This window comes from Monopterus albus, unplaced genomic scaffold (genome assembly GCF_001952655.1).
Source record: "Monopterus albus unplaced genomic scaffold, M_albus_1.0 scaffold102.1, whole genome shotgun sequence".
NCBI classification, from domain to species: Eukaryota; Metazoa; Chordata; class Actinopteri; order Synbranchiformes; family Synbranchidae; genus Monopterus; species Monopterus albus.
The window spans coordinates 1,429,599-1,454,395 of record NW_018127982.1 but is presented as its reverse complement, the minus strand read 5'-3'; the positions used below and the strand labels follow the sequence as shown (position 1 = coordinate 1,454,395).

The window sequence follows — 24,797 nt, the reverse complement described above, 5'->3', positions numbered from 1 at the left end:
ATAATCTCTTAAGAATTTTCAAGGCTTCTCCTTCAAAGGAAATCCTAGTCTCACTAGCTAGCAATCCTGCTGCCACAGACACAGTAGTACTCGGCTGCAGTGATTCGTTAGTTGTGGGTGGTGAGATTGCATGGCATTGTGAGGAGCTTTGTGTTTACCAAGCAGGATGGAAGACTCAGGCTTTGGGCCAAGCTGTTGTCAAGATGGGGCCTTGGTCCCTTTTAGTTTGATGACTAATCCAGGCAGGGCTCATCTTAATCATCAGCACACACAAACAGCAAACACGCTCACTCACATACACATATACTGTACAGATGCTCACAGATGGTTTGAAAGCCTCCCAGACCTTTGTGGAAAAAGGGACTGAAGGACAAGATGACAGGGAGCTTTTTAAAGACAAATGTCTTTCCATTGGGAAAAATACAGGATGGATCTATGCTGTTTAACTTCAGTGACCACAGCATCTATATGCTCAGGGGGGGGGGTTCCTAGAAATGTTCAAAGGCAGTTTTTTGAGATGTAAAAAAGGAATGTTTTTTCAGGTCTGTGTTTACTGGAGAGAGTATAAAAGATAGAATCACAGAACCAGTGGTAAATCTTACATCTTAGGGAATAGTACATACTGTATGCTTACATATCTCCTACCTCTCACTCTCTGACTCATTCCTAACTCACAAGAAAAATAGCTATCACTGATGCTTGTGTATTTATCTTACCGCTTTCCTTTTTTCTGTTTTGTAAAGGGCCATTAATGAAGCCTAGTTTTAACATTTGCAGGAGGCATCATAGAGGGATTCTTCCACCTGTAGAGACAGTTTTTTAAGGGTACTATTTTCAGGTAGTTGACATTAGGCTTTTTGTCCATCAACATGAAAAAGGAGGCACTAATTTGAGTGGTTTCTTTTCTGCCTCTCTAATTCTTTGTGCATCACAGGGGAACTGCTGGATGGCCAGCGAGGACTTGTCCCTTCCAACTTTGTCGAGTTTGTCCAGGACAAGGAAAAACCAGTGGCTGGGGAGGAGGGAGAAGACCTGGGCCCCCTGGATCATACACCCCTGGCCTTGGTGGCAGTGGATGGAGGTGCTTCCCAAGATAGCCTTCTGGGATCAGCTAACGCCTTGGTTCCCTGTAGCAATGGGACAGGAGGGCCCCTGGACCCTGAGGACCTGGCTGAAGATGTTGTGCCTTATCCCCGAAAGATCACCTTGATCAAGCAGTTGGCACGGAGCGTCATTGTGGCCTGGGAGCCTCCATTTGTGCCTTTGGGCTGGGGGAACATCTCTGGCTACAACGTGTTAGTTGATGGTGAACTTCGTGCCAGTATACCATATGGTGGCCGGACCAAGTGTTTGCTAGAGAAGCTGGACATGGATGGTTGCGTTCATCGTGTGTCTGTGCAGAGCGTCACTGACCGGGGTTTGTCAGATGAGTTGCGCTGCACCTTGCTGGTGGGAGCCAACGTGGTGGTGGCACCTTGTGGCCTGCGAGTGGATGACATCCAGCGTGACACTGCGGAGCTCTCCTGGTTGCCTAGCAACAGTAACTATGGTCACACTGTGTTCTTGGATGGGGTTGAACACGCGGTGGTAAGGCCAGGAAAGTATAGACTGCGCTTTGTCAACCTGAAGCCCCTGACGGTTTACAAAGTGACAGTGGTAGCACAGCCGCACCAGGTGCCATGGCAACTGCCACTGGAGCAGAGAGAGAGGAAAGAAGCTGGTGTGGAGTTCTGCACTCAGACTGCAGGTCAGTGAGGCACAATTCTGTACATAGAGATATAGTATGCATAGCTCCCTAGCATACAAGTGTCAATAATTTTGATACTAGCTTTGTACATGTTTTAAAATTGTAGTGTGTGTGAAGGACAGGTGGAGTGTAATGCCGGTTTTAATATGTAACATAATGACATATCATTTTTTAGGTTACTATACTGTGCTGTAGAAGAGGATAGTACCACATTTTCTTACCATGCCATTGTTGTGGATTGTATTTTGTCTAGGTCCAACACCATATTGCAGAACAGGTCAGAATGAAACATCAGTCCTGGGCTGGGTCTCCGAGATATCTTAGCACTAAATGATCTGATTCTACTAAAATCCAATGGGAAGAGATGACATTAGTGCTACGATACATTTGGAACAGGGTTATACTCACAAACCTGGGAATGATTATGACATGTTGCTCCAAATTAACAGTTATTTAAGGGATGTGGGCAAATTGGCAATTTGTTTTGGTTCTGAGATTGAAAACCATTTTTCATTCACAATGCTGTCATTCATGTACTGCATTTCTTGTAACGTAAACCCATTTTGTTTTTTGAAACTACATTCAAATGCGGTTTTGCCCAGGTTTGTTCACCGCACAGACCACATTAATTAGATGAAAGCTAAGCATCACAAATATGATCAGTTATTATTTACATGAGTCTTCTTCAGCCTATAGTCTAGGCTGGAATCAAGCAATACTGTTCCACTGCTAACTTAAATGACCATTTGGTGTCAGCGTGCATTTGCTTCTGCTTGAATGCATTTGTGCATGTTTTATCCAAGTGATCCAGGAGAGTGAAAGACAAAGAATGAGCTGTAGATGGTGATGTATGCTGAGGTTCAGAAAACCACTTTTTTAAAAAAGTTTACTTTAGGTTTTTTGTTAATCCTCAAGAGCAATTTAAGGTTATGATATACTACTAAACCAGAGGAATACAAATAAATGCTAATACATGAAGAGGATTTCATTTCATATCTCAGTTCATTTGGTATGGAGTATATTCAGTTAGCGCAGCAGCACGATAACTTTTCATATACTTACATTTTATAAACAGCACATTATCACATATATCCACATGGCCCATGTATCTCTAAAAATATAAATATGGAATTAATCTAATTCTATCACAAATATAGATATGCAGGGGAGCTTATAAGTGAGCCCAGTTTTTTGTTTCCTGAACCCCCCGTCACACACACCTCTCATATATGAGCATTTTTGTGCATGGTTGTTGTGTGTGTGTGTGTATCCATTAGTGCATTTCCTCTTGTTTGTGTGCTCAGGATATTGCAGTGTTTAATGATTGCATTTTTTTCTTACATGTGTTCTCTCACCTCCCAGGCCCTCCTCTGCCTCCCCAGGATGTTCAGGTGCTCTGTGGGCAGGCTCCAGGGTTCCTACAGGTCCACTGGACGCCTCCCATCCTCTCTCCCACAGGCACATCCAATGGGGCAAACGTTATTGGTTATGCAGTCTGCACTAAAGGGAAGAGGGTGAGTTAGCAAGTGCTGGTATTACCAACTGGGACTATATCCTTATTTTAGCTCACTCTGTTAAAATGTGGTGAAGGGAGATAAGGGGTTCTTCTGGGTTAAAGGCATCGCTCATGATTAGAGGCAAAATAAGCGATGTTGTGCCATACTGTACATAGTATAGAGGGACAAGTTTATGGAGAATTCACAAGTATGTCAGATCCTTATTCCAAAGACCTACAGATCTACCTACATGCAGTACAAAGAATCGGTATGTAAAACACAGTGTAAATTGTTTAATGATGTTGAATTCAGTTGAAACATGAGAACATATGTACATCACAGATGGGGTGGTAATAGCCTCTGAGTGTGGCCTTATGTCATCAGTTCCCTCAGTGGACACAGTAGTGCCACCTACTTGTGATTCAGTATCAGTACAAATCTCAGCATGGGACCTGTGAATATCTTTGTAAGGTCTTTCACTCCCTCTGGTGACTGCCAAAGTAAATCAACACACTGTACTGTACTTGAAAATGTAAATCGACCTTGAGAAAAGTAATGTGAGGTGGTTTTGTTCAGAAAAAAAGAGGATACTAGCCATTTTTCTACCTTAGTCTTATTATTTTGAGGTCTGAGGCAAAGGGCTGTATAAGAGGAAAGAACATGGGATCATTATAATTCTGATCCAAGCTAGATTTATCCTGTGATCATGTTTTCACTTCAAATGTGATGATTATGATACTCCCATTGTTTCAGTTGTAGTCAAATGATTATGCAGCTAACTTTGATAACATTTGATCTTTTTTGTTTAAATCCAGATAGCTGAAGTGTTGTATCCAATGGCAGACTATGTTACTGTTGACCTGACAAGGATTCAGTGCTTGGAAGCCAGAGAAGTCATCGTCAGGACGCTGTCAGTACAGGGGGAATCCCAGGACTCCCAAGTTGCCCTCATTCCAAACAATCTGCTCGTGCCTCTCCTTCCACTTCCTCTGCCACTGCCAATGCATCCCCACGCTGGGCCGTCTCCACACCCCCATGCTCAACCCCACCTTCAGTCTCCTCACCTTCCTCATGCCTTTCCCCAACTTCCTGCTCCACCCCAGGCACATGGACAACCACTCCCACCCCATCCTCCACACCCTCAACCCCACCCCAGGCTTCCCCACGCAGGAGAGCCCCCTCAACCTCAGTTTCGTCCCTCACATCCGCAGACCCAGCCCCTGCATCTTCAGCCTCACCCACTCCACCAAGGTCCCAGGCCTCAGCACCAACTGCCTCTGCTACCCCACCACCAGTCCCACCCTATACCTCAGAGACCAGTAAGTGCCAGAGACCTGGATGCCAAAGAGCACACAGTCCACCATGGGGGAGCTGTTCCACTTGGCCAGCCTGGTTGGGACCCTACACGCTCTCCCTCTTCCCAGCCTCCTGTGTCCATGCAAGGCCACACCCTTGAGGCCCCTCCTCCTACCAATCTGCGCTCCCCCTCCCCCCAGAGGATTCTTCCGCAGCCCCGAGGCACGATTATCCCAGACACTGTGGCCAAAGCCATTGCCCGAGAAGCAGCGCAGAGGGTGGCAGCAGAAAGTGGCAAGGTCTGATGGAACATGAAATGCCAAATCCAATAACACTATATTATACATGCCTTGTGCTTGATGAATAAGATACAGTGAAAAAAGAAAAACTTGTATCATGTCAGTAAAATGTGACTCTAAATGAGGGGCAGTAAATTAAGGGTCTGCAGCCATATACTGATTGTGTATAACAGAATATTTTGCTTTCTATGACCCTAAATGTATTAGATCATAAAGACAGAGCAGATTATGTTATCAAACTAGTAAAATGTAAAAATCAGCTTATCAGAATATTATAAAACTAAATAACCAAGTGCCACTGTCACTTGCCTCGGTGTCCTAAATTTTCTCATATTTTCAGGGGGACCGGAAGCAGGGCAGGTATGGAGAGCAGGGCCATTCATTTCACCAGCATCATTCTGATGAGGAAGAGGAAGATGAGGAAGGGTTTGTGCGTGGCCGCCGGAGAGGACCTTCAGTTGATGAGTTCCTCAGAGGCTCTGAGCTGGGGAGGCTGGTAAGAACAATATAACTGACTCAACTTTTTCCTTCTTTTGAGCTTCAGCCCCCATTGTGCTTTTCAGTGGAAAACCTCTTCATGTGCATTTGGATGTGTGCATGCATTTCTGGTTGGTTGCATGCTTACACTCCTGTGTCAGTTCACATGTGTGTATTTGCCTATCCATGTGTGACTGGTGTGTGCATGTATGTATGTATGTATGTATGTATGTATGCGGACTTAAACAATTGCGTCTATGTGTTTGTGTGTGACTACCAAAAGCCTCACTATAGTCACAATGAAGATTATCACAGCGAAAGCAGCCGTGGCTCTGACCTGTCTGACATCATGGAAGAGGATGAGGAGGAGCTGTACTCTGAGATGCAGCTGGAAGAAGGACGCCGGCGCAACTCGCACAACACACCCAAGGTGCAGTTCTTTGCGCTTATTCTAAGCCCAAGAGTAATAATCACCCAAATTTATTATTCTTTAGTGAACTGCACAGGCACAAACTTCAACTGAGTCTGCTGCCTTAACTTACATCTGATGTGTGATTAGTATGTGTGCTGAGTTTAATTCAAATTTATTTAAAAGGAGAAATAGAGAAAAGAAATGGGTGTGAATGTTTCAGCCCGAAGGATAGATAGGCAGAGACGGTCATTTTTACTGTTTCAGTGGAAAAAAACTGGCTTTAAACATTTCAGTGCCATAGAGAGAAACAAAGTGAGACTGGGTTGTAAGGTGCTCTCAAGACGGCTGCTGCGCTCATGAAGCCACACGGCTATGAGCTGATGATGGTTCAGATTCTTCTACTTGCCACCATGGCTCGACATGTGGCCATGACAACCACAGAAACGGCATGAAGGGAGACGATACAGAAGCTTATTTTACTGGTAGCTTTATTTGAGTTTCCTGAATCGTACACTTTATCGGCAGCAAGCAACCATATCAGTGAAGAGAAACGATACTGAAGTAACAGCTTTAAAGTTTGATTATCATGTCAGGACCAGAGTTTATGATTAACAAAATGTGCTGTTTTGTCACATTGCTAAGTGCCTATTTGTTAACTCTCAACCTTCTCTCTTTAGTTATTATATGAGGTGGATAACAGCCTGTGTTGTATTGCACAGGCTGTTAGAATGATTGGAGGTAGCCTGGATCTGCAGAGGAATCCACTTAGTGTCTGAAAGCACCTTTAATATTTCAGCACCATGATGAGAAAAAAAATTGTCTGGGCGTGAACAACTAGTATCTTAAAGTACCATTTTAAGAAACACAAACTCGATCTAATATTTCCTCACCACAAAGAGAGACAGAGTGAGATAAACTGGGTACACTCAGGCCCAGCGTATTTCCAACACCTGGGAGAAACTGGATTTAAACAGTTTAGCACTATGAGTGTAAGCAAGCTGACTGATATCTTTATTTTGTTTGTTTTTTGTAGTTGCAAGTTTTAACTGCGTAGTATGTGGTCATTTGGTAAAATCTGGAATGTTAAATTTTCTCGTGGGGTTGTATGTGTCTTTGTGTCTGTGTGTCAGCGTGCCTGCCTGTGAGTGCTGCATGATTTTGTTTACATACAATTTGTACAAGTATGTCGATGTGGGTTGGTTTTTTTTCACATAATATTTGCAAGTATGTCCATGTTTCTGCGAGCAACTCATGAATGTTTAATATCTGTGAATATTATCCGTGTTTATGTGCATTTCAGACGAACACTCCTACTGGAGGCCATCATGACCGGGAGACTGGAAGAAGAATTCATCAACAGAGACGACCTCTAATGGTCCCTTCCATTGGTCAGTATGGGCAGGTGGCTAGAGAGAAAGAAAGGGAGTATTTGAGGCTCTGTTAAAACCTTCATGAGCTTCTCTGTGTCTCCAGATCACCTCTGTGTCTATGTATCATGCTTGTACCGTCATGCCCATAAGTAAGATCTTGCATAGATTATTATAATACTACAAATGAACAGTTTTCTTAAACTGCTGCCCACGGGGTACTACACTTCAATGAGTACTACTCTGACATTGATAAAGAATCTACAACAGTTTTACTACAGTATTTATCATACCTACTTTTCTGTGTGTATTTGCTATTACCTTGCAAGTTTTAAGTTAAGCCCTTGTAAGGGGAAAGTTGTGCTTTACGTTGTGAACCCATCACCCTCTAACTGATGTTTCCTGTAGAGGTAACCTCTGAGAATAACAGTGAGGGAAACCTCTCCCCCATCACCAAGGATGTTTACTATGGCAAAGTAGCTCGGCATTGGATGTGGCCATCCCGCAAGCACATGGGCAGCACCAGGTCTCCCCATGGTATGTGCCAGCAGTCCTGTTTTTACCACCACAGCATGGCAACAAAAATGCCAGCAGCAAATGGCAAGCAGTAGCTGTGGACACTTGCAAGTGCCTCTTTCTTCTGTCTGAAATAATAATAGTTATTATGCTTCCAGTTGAACAGCATGACTGCACTGAAATGGTGGGCCCACTGCCAAGCCATACCTGGGGTCTGGGATGAACTTTTCCACAGTTGCAGATGATAAATGATTGACTGCTCAAAGAATGGCTCACTCACTGCACTGACCTCCAGATGCCTGCTAAACCCCTTCCCTGTGTGGTACAACCACACCTGCTACACCTATAATAGGAGCGATTCATGCATGACATTTTGAAGAGATGATAGAGATAAGCATTAAAGAATGCCCACCCTGTCACTGGTTTTCATTTCTTTAGAAGTTTTTCTTTGGGAGTTTGAGTTTCAAATATCAGCTGTTGGAAATGCAAGTGTCTCTTACATTTCTCTCCTGCCACCACATAAAACCATATTACACATACTAAACATTTTTATGCTCACCTGGGAGCGATCCATTTCACATCATGCTTGTTTTCATTGGCCCAACAGTATCACATTTTGCTAGCTAGTGCAAATATTGCAATCTCAGTTTCAATAGGCTTCCACAACAAATGCCCATTTCTGCTTAAGACCTCTTGATGCTATCGGGGTTGGCAGTGTGTGAAAAGTTATTGATTTCTGCTTTGCATTTTAGAATTTTACTAAATGTTGTATTCAATATACATGTTGAGTTGTACCTTTATCTTTAGTTGCATTTTTTTTTTTTTTAGGCTTTGTGTAGCATGCGTGTCAGTTGCTTGTTTCTGACATGGTCCCACATCACATCTGTGTATTGCACCATGGTTTGTCTTGCTCTTCATTTGTCTCTCACTGTATATACAAACATAGAAAGAGAGAGAGAAATGTAAACATGTGTATGAGTGTTTGTTTGTGTGCTACAGTAAATGATTTAAAGTAATTAAATTTCTTCATGCATGGTGACTTGCACAAATACAGCTAGCCAAAAAAATAAAAGCTTATGCGATCACGCAGTACTGCATGATTGAATCAGTAACACCTACAGTAGTAAGACAATATCACTATCTCATTGGTGTCTTTTGATTGAACAGCTAAGATACATTGATATGGAAACATAGAGACCTACAACTTCTACATCTGGTAATACAAATTTCCAAGTTTTGTTACCCCAAAATCTTCTCCAGTTGTGACCAAACAACACAAACACAGACTCATTTCACAGGAGACAATAATAAAAAAAAGTTTGCAAATAATAAACATTTCTATCAAGAAACAGTCTCCTATAAAGTGACTGTTTTGTGTGTTGGATTACCTTTTTTGTTTGTCTAGTAATGCAGGATGATTTTTTTGTTTGTTTGTCTTTCATGTTTTTAAGATGGATACAGGGATCGGGATCGCCGCTCTCCTACGTACTATGATGAGTCAGAGCCTGAGGAGTCCTTCCGGATCTTTGTGGCCCTCTTTGACTATGATCCACTATCCATGTCCCCGAACCCAGATGCAGCTGATGAGGAGCTGCCTTTCAAAGAGGGGCAGATCATTAGGGTGGGAGCTCAAAGTTAAGATGGCCAGATACTTGATACGTGCTACAGTCAAACTCAGTCTTCTTTGCATTTATTTGCCTTAAAGATGAATCTAGACTATGAGGTAGTAGTTGTTTGCCATGTTTTGGCCATGAACATACACTACAATGCTAACATGTATCATAATTGGCTACTTTTCTGCCAACCAAGCTGCAAATTTAAATGTTGAATTCATTCTTCAAGCTTTTACAGTTGAGGTGAAAACATTTTGTTGCAGCTGTCAAATTTGGGTCAGTGGTGCATCATAATTATAAAAATATGTAAAATGGATATTTTGTATGAATTCTTCTAAAATTGAACTTTAAAATGGGGTTGGGAACTGTATTAGTTTGGGACAAAAAGTTCATGTGCATGTGTAGCTGCTGTAAAATAAAACGATGTGATAAAATGAAAAAAATGTAAATCACTGGTACAGCAGTACTGCAGTCCTCTACTCGCATATGCTTTAAAGCTGGAGCTCTAAACATGGCTCTTTCAATATCTTGTCTACCAGGTGTATGGAGATAAAGATACAGATGGGTTTTACAGAGGAGAAGTGAGGGGCAGGATGGGACTGATCCCCTGTAATATGGTGTCAGAGATCCGAGCAGAGGACGAGGAGATCATGGACCAGCTCATCAAACAGGGCTTTCTGCCACTCAGCACCCCAGTGGACAGAATAGGTATTACACTGGTATACTCACTCCCATAAACAAGTACAGATCTGTGCATTTGAACACAGTTATGAAAACTGCTTCAGATCAATTTGGTTTGAAAATACTGTAAATGAAGCCATGAGATTAAATGTTTCCTGTTACAATGGCATCTATTATCACCTGCAGAGCAGAACAGGAGAGGACTTCGTCGAGATCAGGCCTCGAGGAGGATGGTGGCTTTATATGACTACGACCCTCGAGAGAGCTCCCCTAATGTTGATGTTGAGGTATCACTAACTGCCATACATAAACTGCTGAACGTTTACCAAAGGACAACCGCACATAAACTGTTAACCACTATACATTTTTCTCCCATCTTTTAAAGATGCTAAAATCTGTATGATAGGTGCTATATGAATGTTTTTGAAATGTTTCTCAAACTAGTGTAATCTAAATAAAATAATGATCTTTATAAAAAACAGACAAGACATTACAGTAAAAACATCAAAACAGCAGCCAGGCTATGAAAATATGAATTCATATAGTATATATGACTATAAAAATAATGTAGTCACATTTCATTTTTGTGCATGGTATATTCTGAGTAAAAGCATGACAGACTGAGTAAGACATAATGGACTTTCCTTGGATCACATCTCTTGCATACTCTTTTCTGTACATCTGTCTTCTGTTAGGCTGAGCTGACCTTCTGTGCTGGTGACATCATTGCTGTATGTGGAGATATCGATGAAGATGGGTTCTATTATGTGAGTGCTGCTTGTCCATATTCTCCTTTGTAATCTGTTAGTTTAATCTGTACAAATACCAAACTGTAAAGATGACAAGTTGTGATAGACGTGCAGTGTGAATGGAGCCAGGGACACCCCTGGCTGCGAGGCAATATGTTAACTATAGAGTTCCCATTTATTTATTACAGAAAAGGTGGCTGGTGTCAAACTTAAACAAAGCTGCATCAATCTAATAATGATTCTGAAACATATAAAACTAGAATTACTGCTTTGTGGCTGTATGCATCCAATCAAAATCATAGGAATGGCACAGATGAAAGGTCATTCACCTTGACATTTGACCACCAAAATCTAGTTGGCTCATCCTTGAGTCCATGTGGACCTTTGTCCCAAAATTGAAGGTTTTCTCTTAAGGTATTCATGAAATAGTGTTGTCAAGAAAACATAAAAATATGCAAAACAGTTCAGATTGTGTATATTGTATGAAAACCACCATGTGCACTCACTTGTGGCTCTGACAGAAGTGTTTCTTCTCCCCTCCTCTCCCCATCCACAGGGAGAGATCAATGGCCATCGTGGTCTGGTTCCCTCTAACTTCCTGGAAGAAGTGCCTGATGATGTGGAGGTGTATCTGACCGATACTCCATCCCACTACCCCCAGGAAGAGCCCGCCAGCCGGCCCCCTGCCAACTCTGCCACCACCGTCTCAGAGGGCAAACGGGTACATCGCCATCGCCGCTCTCAGCGCTAGGCCCTGTGTTCATCCATCCTCCGTCCTCTCTCTTGATTTCCGTCTCTTGCTTCCTCCACTTACCGTCTGTGTGCTGTTCATTGTGTGTGTTTGTCCATGTGGTGACAGTGGTGACTCTATACAAACTAACACCCCTCTCCCTCCACCCCTCTCACCTTTGGAAAGGGGGACAAAAATCCAGTGTTAACACCTTTCTGAGACTCAGAGAAAGGAAGAAGCAAAGCCTGACGTGGACAGAGACAGGATAGACTGTGGGAGCTCTGCGGGTGATTTATGCATGTAGCACTGGTTAAGGAGGACTTGAAAAAGGCTCAACTCATTCCTGACATGAGATAATTTGGTACCTCTTTGCACTCAAACATGAAAATAAATTGTAGTTATTGTGTATAATTATAATAAGTGCTTTATTAACACATAGCAATTGCTACCCAGTGACACTGAAAGAAATTGAGAAGAAAACTTTAAAGATATGAAAAAGAGAAAGGCATGCCTTTTTCAAACTTGATACATTTTATAATAACTTTCTTGGCTCGACTGCTGTGTTTCCTCAAGAGGCTTTGTTTCTTTATGTATATTGCACACACATCAAAATCTATTTTTCAGCCCTGTTGACAGCGGATATGTCATGTTTACTCTGAGCTTGAGAGCCAAAACTAACCGCAGCACTGAGACATCCACACTGTATTGTTACAATGGAAAAATAAAAGAAAAAAATTGGATATTAAAAGCATTCTTTTTTTGCGCTCTGTGTTCATGTGTGTTGGTTGTGGTGGTGGTGTTTTCTGTTTTCATAGTGGTGTGGGTTTTACAAACAGTGACAATGCTGCCACGTCTGATTTCTTTTTTGCTTTTCCTCACCCGCTTGGCAAAACAAAACAAACAAACAGAAGACGATTGTTCATTTCACACCATAAATGCTCTTTCTGCCTTGTACAGTACATTAAGTCGGCAACTTGAGATACCAAACTTGAGGCACTAATGCACACAGCTTGTGGTCACAGCCAAGGAATGGGTATGGAAGCACTTCTCAAGTGTTTCTGTAATGCTTTGTTTCATGGTAACAGCTGATCAAAAAGTCATTTCCCTGATTATGATGTTACAAAATGTAAGGTACAGCATCAAATATAAACATATTAATATGAATGTTTTTTCAATATATATTTCTGTAGTAATTGCCTGACAGTACTAAAAAGTATCCATTTTGTTATTATAGTTACAATACAGCACTGACAATTTGGACCAGAGTGTGAGTATTTTAGACTCAGACGTCACGATATCAACTGTGATCCCGATGAAAGGGTGTATCCAGCTGTGTATCCAGCTGCTGCATTAGATGAGAAGCCTGGTATCTACAGTTGTGTCCCTGGTTGTTGTACTGTATGTGATCCTACTGTATGTTCTCGCATTGCCTACTGATGGCGGACATCTCCAGTTCTGTGGTGTGCTGATGTTGTGCTCAACATTTGATGGCTTCCTCTTCTGTGTTTCCTTTATTAATGTACTCTGTCTGTGTGTGTGTGTGAGTGACAACATACCATATACAGTATCTACTGTCAATTTAATACAGACCAACAGGCAGACAGATGATAGCTTTGAGCCATTTAGCACAGTATGTAGAAGATATTAAGTTATATTCACTAGGCTTAATATTACACTTCCTAAAAGTGGGCTTATTTAAGGATACACAGTGGACCCCAAATTGTTATAGTTCATGCCTAAAAGTGGTCCTCAAGCTGAAAATTCTACAGATTTGCTTTGTGATTTAGTATGTCATTGATGATACAAAATTTAATTTCACTAATTAATTTGATTCTGAAACACATCTTGGAATTGCACTGTTGCCAAGGCTGCACAACCCTTTTTCTTCTAAGTTTGAACTTAAAAAAAAAAAAATATATATACAGTATATGGATCTGCTGAATTGCACATTAACAACCTTGTGATGCATGTGTTCCCAAAGCTTTGGGTTCAAATACAGAATTAAGTATTTTTCTGCAACTTTAAATAATCATGAATAAATAAGCTACAGTATTTAACATAAAAAAACCAACTTATCTGATACATTAGGACTGTGCTTGTGTAGTTTGATCAGAATTAATTGACAGTGTGTCTTAGATTCCCCAAAGTTGTCACTTGATCCAATCTTGCACCAATCTTTACTGAAATTTCTTTATTAAAACAACTGACTGCTAACTAACAAACAGGATTAACAACAGAATTTCCTTGCTGGAGGGGTTTACAAATAGTTAATTTGAAATGCATATACTACAAAAGCAATATACACATTTTGCAACACTTTCTATTATAGACTCTCAGTGTGTAATTTCATCACTAAGTGTTCAGACCTCAGTCCAGTGACATTTAGTAAGTCGGGACTTATGTGTAGTTGTTCTATATACAGTACACAAAGTCCAAAGTCCAGAGCAAGCAGTGCTTTTTCAGAAGTTTTACCACACTGCCTTTTACATCGAAAGCTCCAGTATTTTTTAAGATTAAGAACACAGACATATAGTCTGTGGTGTCAAAGTGTTGCTTCATTTATAATACACTGCCCTGTGCCTCCACACCTTCCCATCGCCTCTCTCCTCAGATTTCCACTGAAACCACTGACACAGCCGACAACGACGCCACACCTGTCAGAGCACCGTCTCCGATTGTTCGTCCCCTCCTGCCTGGCACCATGAGACCCCTCAGTCCTACAAGGGGCACCCACACCCCGCTGGACTCCCAAGACCCTCAAGACCTAGCTAACAAGAAGAAGAAAGGACTACTTTCCAAGGGGAAGAAACTGTTGAAAAGACTCTCTCCTGTGAAATAGAAACAAAACACAAACACATACATGTACAATATGTGCACATGTTGGGCTCTGTATATTGCATCCATACAATCAACTCTGATCCAACAACACAGTGACAGAGAGGATATCAGTTTTGTCTCCTGGACTGTGTGAGGTTATCTGAATATAACCAGTTAAACAGTTAATCCTATTTGTTGATGCATACAAATCAACTAAATTATGTACAGTACAGTGCAGTGCCAAAATCAAGAGTGAGATCGCCTGCAGACACAAAAATGTATTACTGTGATCTATTTTCAATCAATGGATGATATTACAAAAAAAAAACAAAAACAAAAAAAAAACTAGGATTTTCATGACATGTATTTTCTCTCTTATTTTTGATTAGTCCAAGAACTTTTACATTTATTTCCAGCAGGGTAGCATTAACAACAATGCATCTTACATATTAGTTTCCTACAGGTTTTTCTCAGAAAAACATCCATTTTTCTGGAGTATTGATGTCACCACAAGGAAACAGACATCAAACTCTTCCAAGAAAATCCGAAGTAGACTACACTGTTATTGAGGCATTCTGCGAAGTAATGCTGGCTGCTAACACAAAGGCTTTATTCAGTGCAATATCATAGAGAGGTGGTTGTGTATGTGGAAAGACAGGATACATTTCCACTTGTATTTGTGGCTTAGAGTTTTCTAGGGGGAAATGAATTCAAAAGGAATAGCAGATTGGCAACAGGGCATTAACGTCAGAAACGTCTCAGTGGCCTTTATGAAAACAATGTGAGCTTGACATTCCTCATTTGATAACAATGCTGATTTTCACCAGGTTTCTGTTTTATATGACGGGTCACTTGTGCTTAGTCACGGTTGAGGATTAAATAAGAGCAGAGATGTTTGTTATTCTCACTGTCACACTGTCATGAAACGCCTAGTTCAAGACAAAATTTTGTGTCTGTCTTCCTATTGCACAAATATGGGTGTTTTGTCTGACGACTGGTGAAGGTTTTACGTGCCTGTGTGTGTGTACAGTATGTAAGGCAGAATGCGATGCATTCATGTTTTACATCTTTCATGTTTCTTGTTCACTTCTGTTTTTTGCTGAAGGAGAGGCCATGTAGCTATTGGTCCTGTGATCTAGTGTCATGCTGCTACCTCCATTGCCTGCGCATGGTTTAATTTTGTTGTTTCACACTGATAGAGGCCCAACAGTGACGCCTCATAGAAGCTCCAAATAACAATGACAAGACATGTGTTCTCTGTTCCCTGTTGCATCTATCTAAGACTGATGGATAGAAACTTATTTAGCTAGAATACACATTTTGTATCTGGTTACACTCATGCTCTACATACAGTATTACAGCACATAAAGGCGACACAATACAAAGTTATCACGTTACACAGCTTATCCACATGTAAAAGGGTGCAAAACAGATTTTACCTTATTCCTATGATCTTGATAATGTAACACTTTATGAAATAAGCAGATGTACTTGAAACCTGTAGAGATCAGTCTGACTAGTAAGGCCAATATTCTGTTGTTGCTCCATTTAGTTTGTTGACACACTGAATGTTTAGATATTTAATAGAGTTGTCAGAAACAGACAAACTCATTTGCATAATGCCACAAAAAGATTTGCAGCAGAAAATGTGATCAGATCAGCAGCAACTGTATAATATCCTGCAGGTTGTTACACTGACTATCTGTGAAATCTGTTTTCCATTCCGTGTCAGAGTAAAAGCTCAAAAATAAAAAAAAAAAAGTCAGATGAGGCTGCATCTAGGGAGAAAATATAACAATACAAATAAAACCCAATTTCAGCATTTCATTCTGAATTTTTCCAAATGTAATTTGCTTTTAGACTGCTTGTATGTCTTTTTTAAAATTTATTTTGTATTTAAATTTCATTCATAAGCTTTATTTACATTCTTACAAGCAGCATGAATTTGAAACCTCTACATTTTCTGCTACAGTTATGATTCAAATTCAGCCGCTGAAGTTATTTATTTATTTATTTAGTATTTTTTATGTTTGATGGCTTTGACAGGCAGATATTTTGGAAAACCTACTGCTTTGACAGTTAAATTATGCATGAATGCCCTGAAATCTTTTCTCCCCCGTAAGTCCATGAAATCTTCTGATGCATACAATTTCTTTTCTTGGTCATATTTTTCATTTTTTTTCTGACTGACAATGTTTTTAATTTAAAAGTTAATGAAGAGACATGCAATGCTAATCTTTCATATAGTTCAAACCTATTTATTCAATAGTCAGTACACCACTCCCTGGCCTCTTTCTTAGCTTCTGAGGAAGCTGTGATTGTGATTGTGCATTCTAATCATGCAAGATTATAGGAACAATGTTTCAAATATTAACTTGAATTACTAAGAGGAAGTGCCCGCACACTCCGCCAACAGTTTTAGTTCTGTGGTGACTTAAAGTGTGCAGGAAATCAATTATTAACTGGATGTATCATAAGGCTCATAGCTTTAATAATTTAAAAAGTATCTTGCTAGTTTTAAAAGTTCTTTCTATTCCTATTACTCTCCAGCTGTCTCATTGGTCAAGTTGCACTTGGAGGATGCGTGAGATAAAAGTTTATTGTGTGAAACAGGGTTCCCCTCCTTATTATTTATTAATCTTACTGGTGAAATGCAGTGAGGAGACAGCATTGCCAAAATGGATTGTAAGAATAGTTGGAATGGCAATAGATTTACATTGGTCCTTTTGGTTCCAAGGCTCTTTAGTTTCTTATTCAAGTGGTCATAAAGCTGAAATTATATAGTGTTCCAATACCAAATGATTCATTTGTGAATGGGTGTAGTGTCTCTAAATGCTGTAGCTCTTTTGTACTTGATCCATTTGTAGGTAATTTATAAATGTTTCTACTTGATTTTATGCCTTCTTTTTAATTCCTCTCCCAGTAAAAGACTGTAAGCATTCTCCATAGTGTCCTTTGAAATCAGATGTATCAGTCCACCATATGTGCTTGCTTTGTGAAACAATGTAAAACAAGAAGTTTAAAAAGTAAAAAAAGAAGAAGAAAAAGAAGAAGAAGAGAAATAACTGAACAGTATTTATGGTGATTAATTATGTCTGGGTGTGCATGTGAAAAGGAAAACTTTTATAGCCAAATTAAATTTGATATTTTTTAGAAACTCGTTGTTTCATTTGTTCACTATACATACCCAAAAACAGAGCCTCCTTCAGTGGTCTTCAGCTGTCATTTATGTCTCATTGTATCAGTGTTCATATGTAGCTTAAAGTCTGCTAAAAGCAAATGGAGATTATTGCTCAATTCCTCATACAAATCAACACGGTATCACGTTATCCTGATCATGTTTTAAGACTATATAATTAATTAGTAACGATTATCTGAAGTGTGTTAGAGTAAAGTGAGAAAACTGTCTACATTTTCATATCCTGCTCTGATGGATTTGACTGATGGCTATCTTGGACTTAGGTTATCTTTCATTATCATACACTCACAAATTAATCGGCTTGATTTTTTCTAAAAAGGTATTTCAATTTGTATAGGAGCATAGACATGTAGCAGAGTAGCCATAGGAATGTAAATGCATCTTCTCTCCTTATGCAGCCTGGCTTTGTGTTTCTGGATCAATATCAGACACTATAACTATCGTGGCTTATTTTTATGGGTGCACCAAAAAAAAAAAATAAACCTGCTTACAGCCATCTGCAGTGCAACATCCTTCTCAAATGGATTAACAGAGAGACTTAATAAACAGTTCTGGCTCTTACAAGCAGAAAGCTTGTAAATGGAAGCGGTGTCCTAATGGGCGCATTCAAATATCCATTGGGTTCTTTGTGGCTCTGCTAACACTGACAGCACATAGTGCACTCAGTAACACTTTGCTCTAACAGCTTGTCCCAAAAAAGAAGCTTTACTCTGGCAAATTTTACAACACACCGTGCTCCATTCAGTAGGTTGCTCTCTTTGTTAGATTTAATCATGAGCCCAGGTTGTAATCAGTTACAACAAATTGGACAGAAAATCCATAAATCAGCTTTAGAAAATTCTCTGTGATGCCTCTCACCCAATAAAGAATGACAGTAACAGAATGATCTGAAAAATATTTTTGGACACAGTTGTGATCATTACATGACAAATTCAAATTTGATGACATTATATGTAGATTGATATAATGTTTATGTCACTACCAAGTGAAATACATTTTTATCTATCTTTAATATTACTTTTAGCGGTTTTCTAAGTTCTCATTCAGCCCAGATCATCACAACAAATTATATCCTGCCTCTCATTTACACCTGTCTTCATCTGTCTTTATCAAAAAACTGAAAAGATGGTGACAATGCTGAGTTAACACCAGCGCACTTGAATTTTCAAAACCAGCTCAATGACAGACAAAATTAGATTTCCATCCAATAAAGAACTGTTGATATGTAGTTTTAGTACAACAACTAGAACAAAACTACAGCATTGATAAATGAAATGTGAAGTTTAACAGATGGGCCAAGTTGTTGAATTCATGATCTTTCTAATTGGCAGGACCCTGAAAATGTTGCCCTTGTTGAGGTACAACAAATAAGTCAAAGTGACTTTGTTTCACATTTTAACATTCTCTGTTTTCTGTAAGGACATGTAACATGCTATTAATCTACAGTAACCACTAGAACATGCAATATGTCTAAGGTCGTACTTTCAATAAGATCAATAACATTCTGAATTTGTTAGTATGGGGGGTATCCCTCATCTTGTGTTGTATTTCTGTTGAATTTTACTCCTCAGATAAATTAACGAACAGCTCTCATTGCAACAGTAGATGTATATCTAGATGTAAGAAAACCAGGTAATGTGCGCATTACTCTCAGGCCAGGTGTTAGGGCAAATATAGACTTAATTTTTCTAATTTTCCTACTATGTCCATAAATGAAGGTAACATTTTTATTAATTTTTTGTGAGTATATTACTTGTTTTCTCTTTCCTCTTATTGTGGGTGAATTGTTCTTCAAAAATAAAAATGCATACAATGGATAGCAATCAAAACATCAGCCCAGACATCTTAATATTTATGTCATATCATTTTCGGCAATCTTTTCTCATTAACAGTCACAACTGTCAGACCTGTCGCTGTTTTCATGTTGTTTCATCACAATCCTCAGGAGGGCAGCAGTGGTTTTCAGTTGGCCAGCAAAGGTGCGCGATGACTGTAGATTAGTAATGAGGGAAGTCTCAAATGCAGTGACAACCCAATAGGTCTCTGTGAGGTTTATAATTGTGTGAATTGTGTTGCTCTCACAGTTAGCACACAGACACAAATTTTACATCACAAAAACACCATAGGACTGAACTTGATAAAAAAATAAAGTCCTTTAGCTCCCTCATTCTGCTCCTTCTTACATCCTCCTCCACATGCAGATTTGCTTTTGCCTTTTGCTCAAATTTAACTTTGATACAAATAGGAAAAGAACCTCAAAGATGGTGGAGCACAGTGATCAAATGCTGTAGTCTATTAGGAGGCTTATGCTGAAACACCTAATGTGTTCTCAGTGAGGTAAGAAAGAAAATAGACTGAATTTGTAAATCAATTAATCTTTGCTTTGTTGCAAATTTGTTGCATATTTGCCCTATACTCTCCTGTTTTCCTGTTCTTCCTCTACCCTCCCTCCCTTACCTTCATTCCCATTTTCCTTCCCATCCACCTACTTCTCTTCTGTTCAGTCTTGTCCTTATTTTCCATTGCTATCCAACAAATCTATATTGAGCTCTAAGTCTGTGGAGTCCCCGAGGGCCAATACATGTTTAAAATTCTTGCCAGTAACTTCTCCATCACTCGCTTTCATCCTGCCTGTCACACCACCAGAGGGGGGCATAATGCTAAATCCATCTTCTGCTGGCCTTTTCTGAAGACTTCACAAACCCTCGGTGTGCCAGTTAAACACTAAACATCTTGATCCTCCTGTCCCTCAGTTTCAGAAAGGAAAATATTTTAATTAGACTTCGATATACCAAGAGACCTTTCATCATGTGGTGAACTGGACATTTCTTTTGAAGTCTCTGTTCTTTGGGGCCAGTATACATGGGGCTAAAAAAAGCTTTCAGTAGAGAAACCTTCATGCTCACTGAGAACAACTTACATCTGCAAGCCAACATGTTAGCTTATAATTTTCAACACTGTAAATGTCCTTATCGTCTGTAGTGGCCTAAATATTTCATCTCATTACATTCCTTGAGGGCAACGCCAAACAGGAAGAAATCAGAAATCCTAAAATACCAACACAAGTTAATTATGTAGGTACCAAAAAAGCATGTGAATATTTTGCACCTAAAATACATTTGACATGTTCATTACATGTGGAACATCATTTCACATGTTTACATAAGTACATGTGGTTTACAGACATTTAACATGATAGTGATGATGAAGGCATGTGCAATTTTCATATATTTCACATAGGAAACACATTTGCCATATAATAAATTATCATACAGGCACATGTGGATTTTCACAATCATGTCTTTTTATATAACACCTGAACTAAAGACAGTGTTACAATCTAGACATAGACTGTAGAGACAGGGGGATCTGTTTAGGTGGGATCTGCCTTACAGAGTTTTTCATGTTATTTAAAATTGTGCTTATGTTTTGCATACACAGTTACCAAACAAATTTACAATTATTCAAATGAAAGCAGATGTCACACAGGAAACCTGCAGCCTTTAGGCCCCCTGAGCATCATGGACCCCAGGGCAGTTGTGCATACATTCAATAAAACAAATTTCTTTGCATGCTTAAAATGTCAATTATCAGACATATTGTGCCTGTTATATTGTATAATCACTAGAAACATGCCAATAAAATATGACTTGATGATATGGCATAGAGTTGTGTGCAGTACGTTTTACATAATTCCTTTTTCAGGTTAAGTGAGAGAAATTCTCAAAGACAACAAAACAAACTAATCACACTGAATAGTTCACCTGTGTGTCCATCCATCCCCTCCAACATTAATGTATTTCCCAGCAAGATTGTTGGAGGCAAGGCTGCTACCTGTCCATCTCGGTACTGAAGGCACATTGTTAGTGGGAGGATATACCACCTGGGAAGTAATTCATTGAAAGCATCCTGCAGGGGTGGAGAACTGATGTTTATGGCAGCTACACTGAGAGAAGAGCATTCATTTGTCTTCAGCTAAAGAATGTTGGCTGACGTCAGTGAAGGGATGCAGCCAGGACATAGGCCTTTCCTTGGTGATTCATCTTCTGCTGAAAATACTTGGAATGGGAGATGTCCACAGGGCACGACTTGGCTGAAGAGCCCTTGGAGCTGCAGCACCACAAGTGTTGAAAAAGACTGGCTGCCTTTCTGGCTGGCTGCCTCCTGGCTGGCTGTAGTGCTAAGTGTTATTACACATGTGTAACCATACTGTAAGTTTATGTTCAGAGTAGAGAATGTGCATCATCTCCAATTTGTCTTGGGTGTCCTGGATCCATTTTTTCTGTTATTATTGTCCATTGTATTCATGCGATCCCCTTCTAGTTGGATGTACTGTACTGACAGGTGACAAATTAAAGAAAAAAACTAAATAATCTTTCACACTGACAATACCCCCATCCTTGGGACATTGAATGGACCCTCTCCACCACCATCATCAAAACACCAAATGAGGGAATATCTTTGGGAAGAATGGTGTTCATCCCTGCAGTTCAGATACTTTTAGAATCAATGTGAAGGTGCAGTGAAACTGTTCTGGTGGCACATGGTGGCCCAGCATCTTACTGAGATACTATCTTATTGATATGTTGGGTTTTCTTGCAATTTGTCACTCATCTGTAGTTTCAGTCAAAAAAAAAAAAAACTGAGCTGGGTTGATCAGACCCTAGTTTGATGGATTGATGAACGTTAATTTGATCACCCTTTGGCTGGTGGTGCGTAATAACACATATTAAGGAAATATTAAGATAGAAAATTGCTGTAGTTCAATATCCATGACTGAGCTGGATTAATGTTGGTAAAAATTAATCTTACAATGATCCTAGTCTGTACTGAGGAGTCACAGGCACGTCGTGGTTCATCTGGATGTCAGCATCCAGGTGAGCAGTTCTTTAGGTGACCTTTGACATAACCTGCCCCGGTTTGTTCATCCACAATAATTATCAGTACATATACATTATGTGCTTATTATGTCATTTGTATTTTTAATGTCAGTTTTGTGCTGGTGTTTATTATACATTGGCTGTTTGAAGATCCTTTTCCTCTGTACAGCATTACAATGTTTATTGTTTTCAGAATCTCTCATTTATCCCTGAAAAGAACATTTTGTTTACTTGGCCACTTTCATTTGCTATATAATACTTTTGTACTTTCCGCTTCCAGCTCGAATCATCTGTGTTATCATGTTTTGATTTTTAATGCGAGGAGGTACGCGCATTCAATATCCTCTTCGACAGTGGGGAGTAAGAAAATAGTGTGCAGATTGTACTTATTTTTGCTATTGTGTTTTGATATGAAATAGTAGGGTCTATCGAGTAAATCAGTGCCATTTTGGAAATGCAAGTACAGCAGTGAACAATCAGCGACATTAAGGACACATATATGACAAAGTAAACACTGAAAACAAGAAAAGAAACTAACTGAATATATATTTCAAACCAGTGTATTAGATAAACTTACTTCAGTTGTAATCCCTCACTAAGGATCATGGAAGTTATTGGGATTCATCCTCTGAAGACCAAGAATGTTTGCACAAAGGTTTATAGAAATCCATCCAGTAGTTTTTGAGATAATTAAGTTTGGATCAAAGTGGCACAAACTCCCATCATCACACATTACTGTCATGACAAGTGGGGCTAAAAGATGTTTATTTCCTAAAATCCTGACTAAGCTTGAGCTGTGACCAGTACTCAGTGAGTTATATTTCTCCTGCTATTTATTTGTTTCAATAGATCTGCCTTGACTCATGTTGTTCCACATCAAACGACCTCCAAAAAGCTTTGGCACCACCTGGCAGCAGCTTCATATCCTGTATTGGAGTCACACATGGTGCATCCGACTACCCCTCCATCATCTGTAATAGCATCAGCAGGTTGCATGTCTGGAACAACAACACAGATTTGGAGACGTTCCCAGACTCAATAGTCGATGGCCTTTGCCACTGGCAGCTTTAATAATCACATCCAGGCAACAACAGGGACAAACTGTTCAAATTAAAGCTCATAGATTTTAAAATGCAAGGCGCGTAACCCCTCACTGTAAACACTACAGTAATGTGTACAGTAGAATCAAGTTATTCTCATGAGATAATTCAAACTCCGTTTATTTCTTCAAACTTTTACTGCCCTTCAGAGATCCCTAAATGTCTCTCTAAGGCACATATTTATTTTAATCTGCCTCTGGTGTCAACAGGGAAAATGTTTATTCGCCAGTGATGCCTGCATACTTAATGCTGTCACCCTGGCACTGCTGCCACTTTGCAATAAAACAAGCACTGAGGCACTGGACATAGTGAATTTAGTTGGCAAACATATTCTGTCAGTAAAGCACATTTGTTTCAGATGACAGGTATTTAGGGGGGTGTTGCAGAGTGAACAGAGCTCTTACCAAGCTCATTAAATCCACTAGGTTTCTTTACTGTAAATCTGATGTCAGCACTAATGTCTCTGTGCAGAATCAGAGCAGGCAGATGACAAAGCATCATACCCCGGCTCGCTCTAAGAGACATAACTGCTCATATTATGGTCAACCTGTTTCTAGGCCACATTGCAACAGGATACCATGCTACAGTATTTCACTTCAGGCTTTGAACTCACACTGATCTTCAGTGCACCTCATTCTAATGAGTTCATGGAATTTTAGGACAAGGCAGATGAAGGGATACACATAAGAGAAAATAAATAATTACCCAGAGTGTTAAGAAAATTAAATGTGGCCAGAAGGCCTCCAGTAGCACAGTCAAAAATACATTTCTAGATTATTTGATTTGATTCTGGGCAGACTAGCCTCAAATCTATAAACACTGTGGGGACACAGTCTCAAGTTGTCAATAAACAACTCTAAATTATGTAGTTTGTGGGGGGAGGGGGGGTCGGTCATAAAGTGGAGTTTGCATGAGTGTTGCCAAATGTATAATGTTCTGTGATGCCACAAGGCTTTAGTTATATTGCCTGCATCCATCTGCTCAGTCAGATGCACTAAGTATGACCCCATGTGATGCTGTGGATGGAGAATATGCAGCTGACAGCAGGCAAAACCACTAAACTGCACCTTTTCCCTTCAGTACTGGTTATGATTTAAACAAAGGCCTTCTGACTATAATGTGTGAATTCCTTTGAACTTTAAATACAGTAAAAATAATAATAATAATATCTAATATTGTTCTCAACGATAACCACTTTACCTACAAGGCAAAGTCTAACAGTAACAATCGTAATGTTTCCCTGCATGTAAAATCACCCTTTGGCACAGAAGCATAGCTGTTATTTGTTAAATCAAATTTCAAATGAAACCACTGATCCTCTTGACCTCGTGTGCATTTAATTTGCTAGCAGCTCTTCCCCTACCGGCGATTACCCACGTGGGTCTCATTAATCTGACAGACTGTCCATGTTCACTGAT

General features: G+C 39.8%; 1 protein-coding gene across 10 annotated transcripts in view; it reads left to right on the top strand.

Annotated features, from left to right (window-relative positions):
- The window catches only part of rimbp2a (RIMS binding protein 2a), a 65,112-nt gene extending 49,164 nt beyond the window's left edge, over positions 1-15,948 (top strand). For 4 of the 10 annotated variants that reach the window (XM_020609792.1, XM_020609796.1, XM_020609799.1 and 1 more), the window contains 14 exons: positions 935-1,747; positions 2,001-2,024; positions 3,110-3,261; positions 4,059-4,838; positions 5,179-5,334; positions 5,599-5,745; positions 7,028-7,115; positions 7,503-7,631; positions 9,062-9,231; positions 9,763-9,931; positions 10,091-10,191; positions 10,600-10,671; positions 11,210-11,374; positions 13,995-15,948. In XM_020609792.1, coding sequence (XP_020465448.1) covers positions 935-1,747; positions 2,001-2,024; positions 3,110-3,261; positions 4,059-4,838; positions 5,179-5,334; positions 5,599-5,745; positions 7,028-7,115; positions 7,503-7,631; positions 9,062-9,231; positions 9,763-9,931; positions 10,091-10,191; positions 10,600-10,671; positions 11,210-11,374; positions 13,995-14,222 — 3,194 coding nt within the window. In that variant the 3' untranslated portion in view covers positions 14,223-15,948. The other 6 variants (XM_020609795.1, XM_020609793.1, XM_020609794.1 and 3 more) reach the window with 6 other exon arrangements.
- The last annotated feature ends 8,849 nt before the right edge of the window (positions 15,949-24,797 follow it).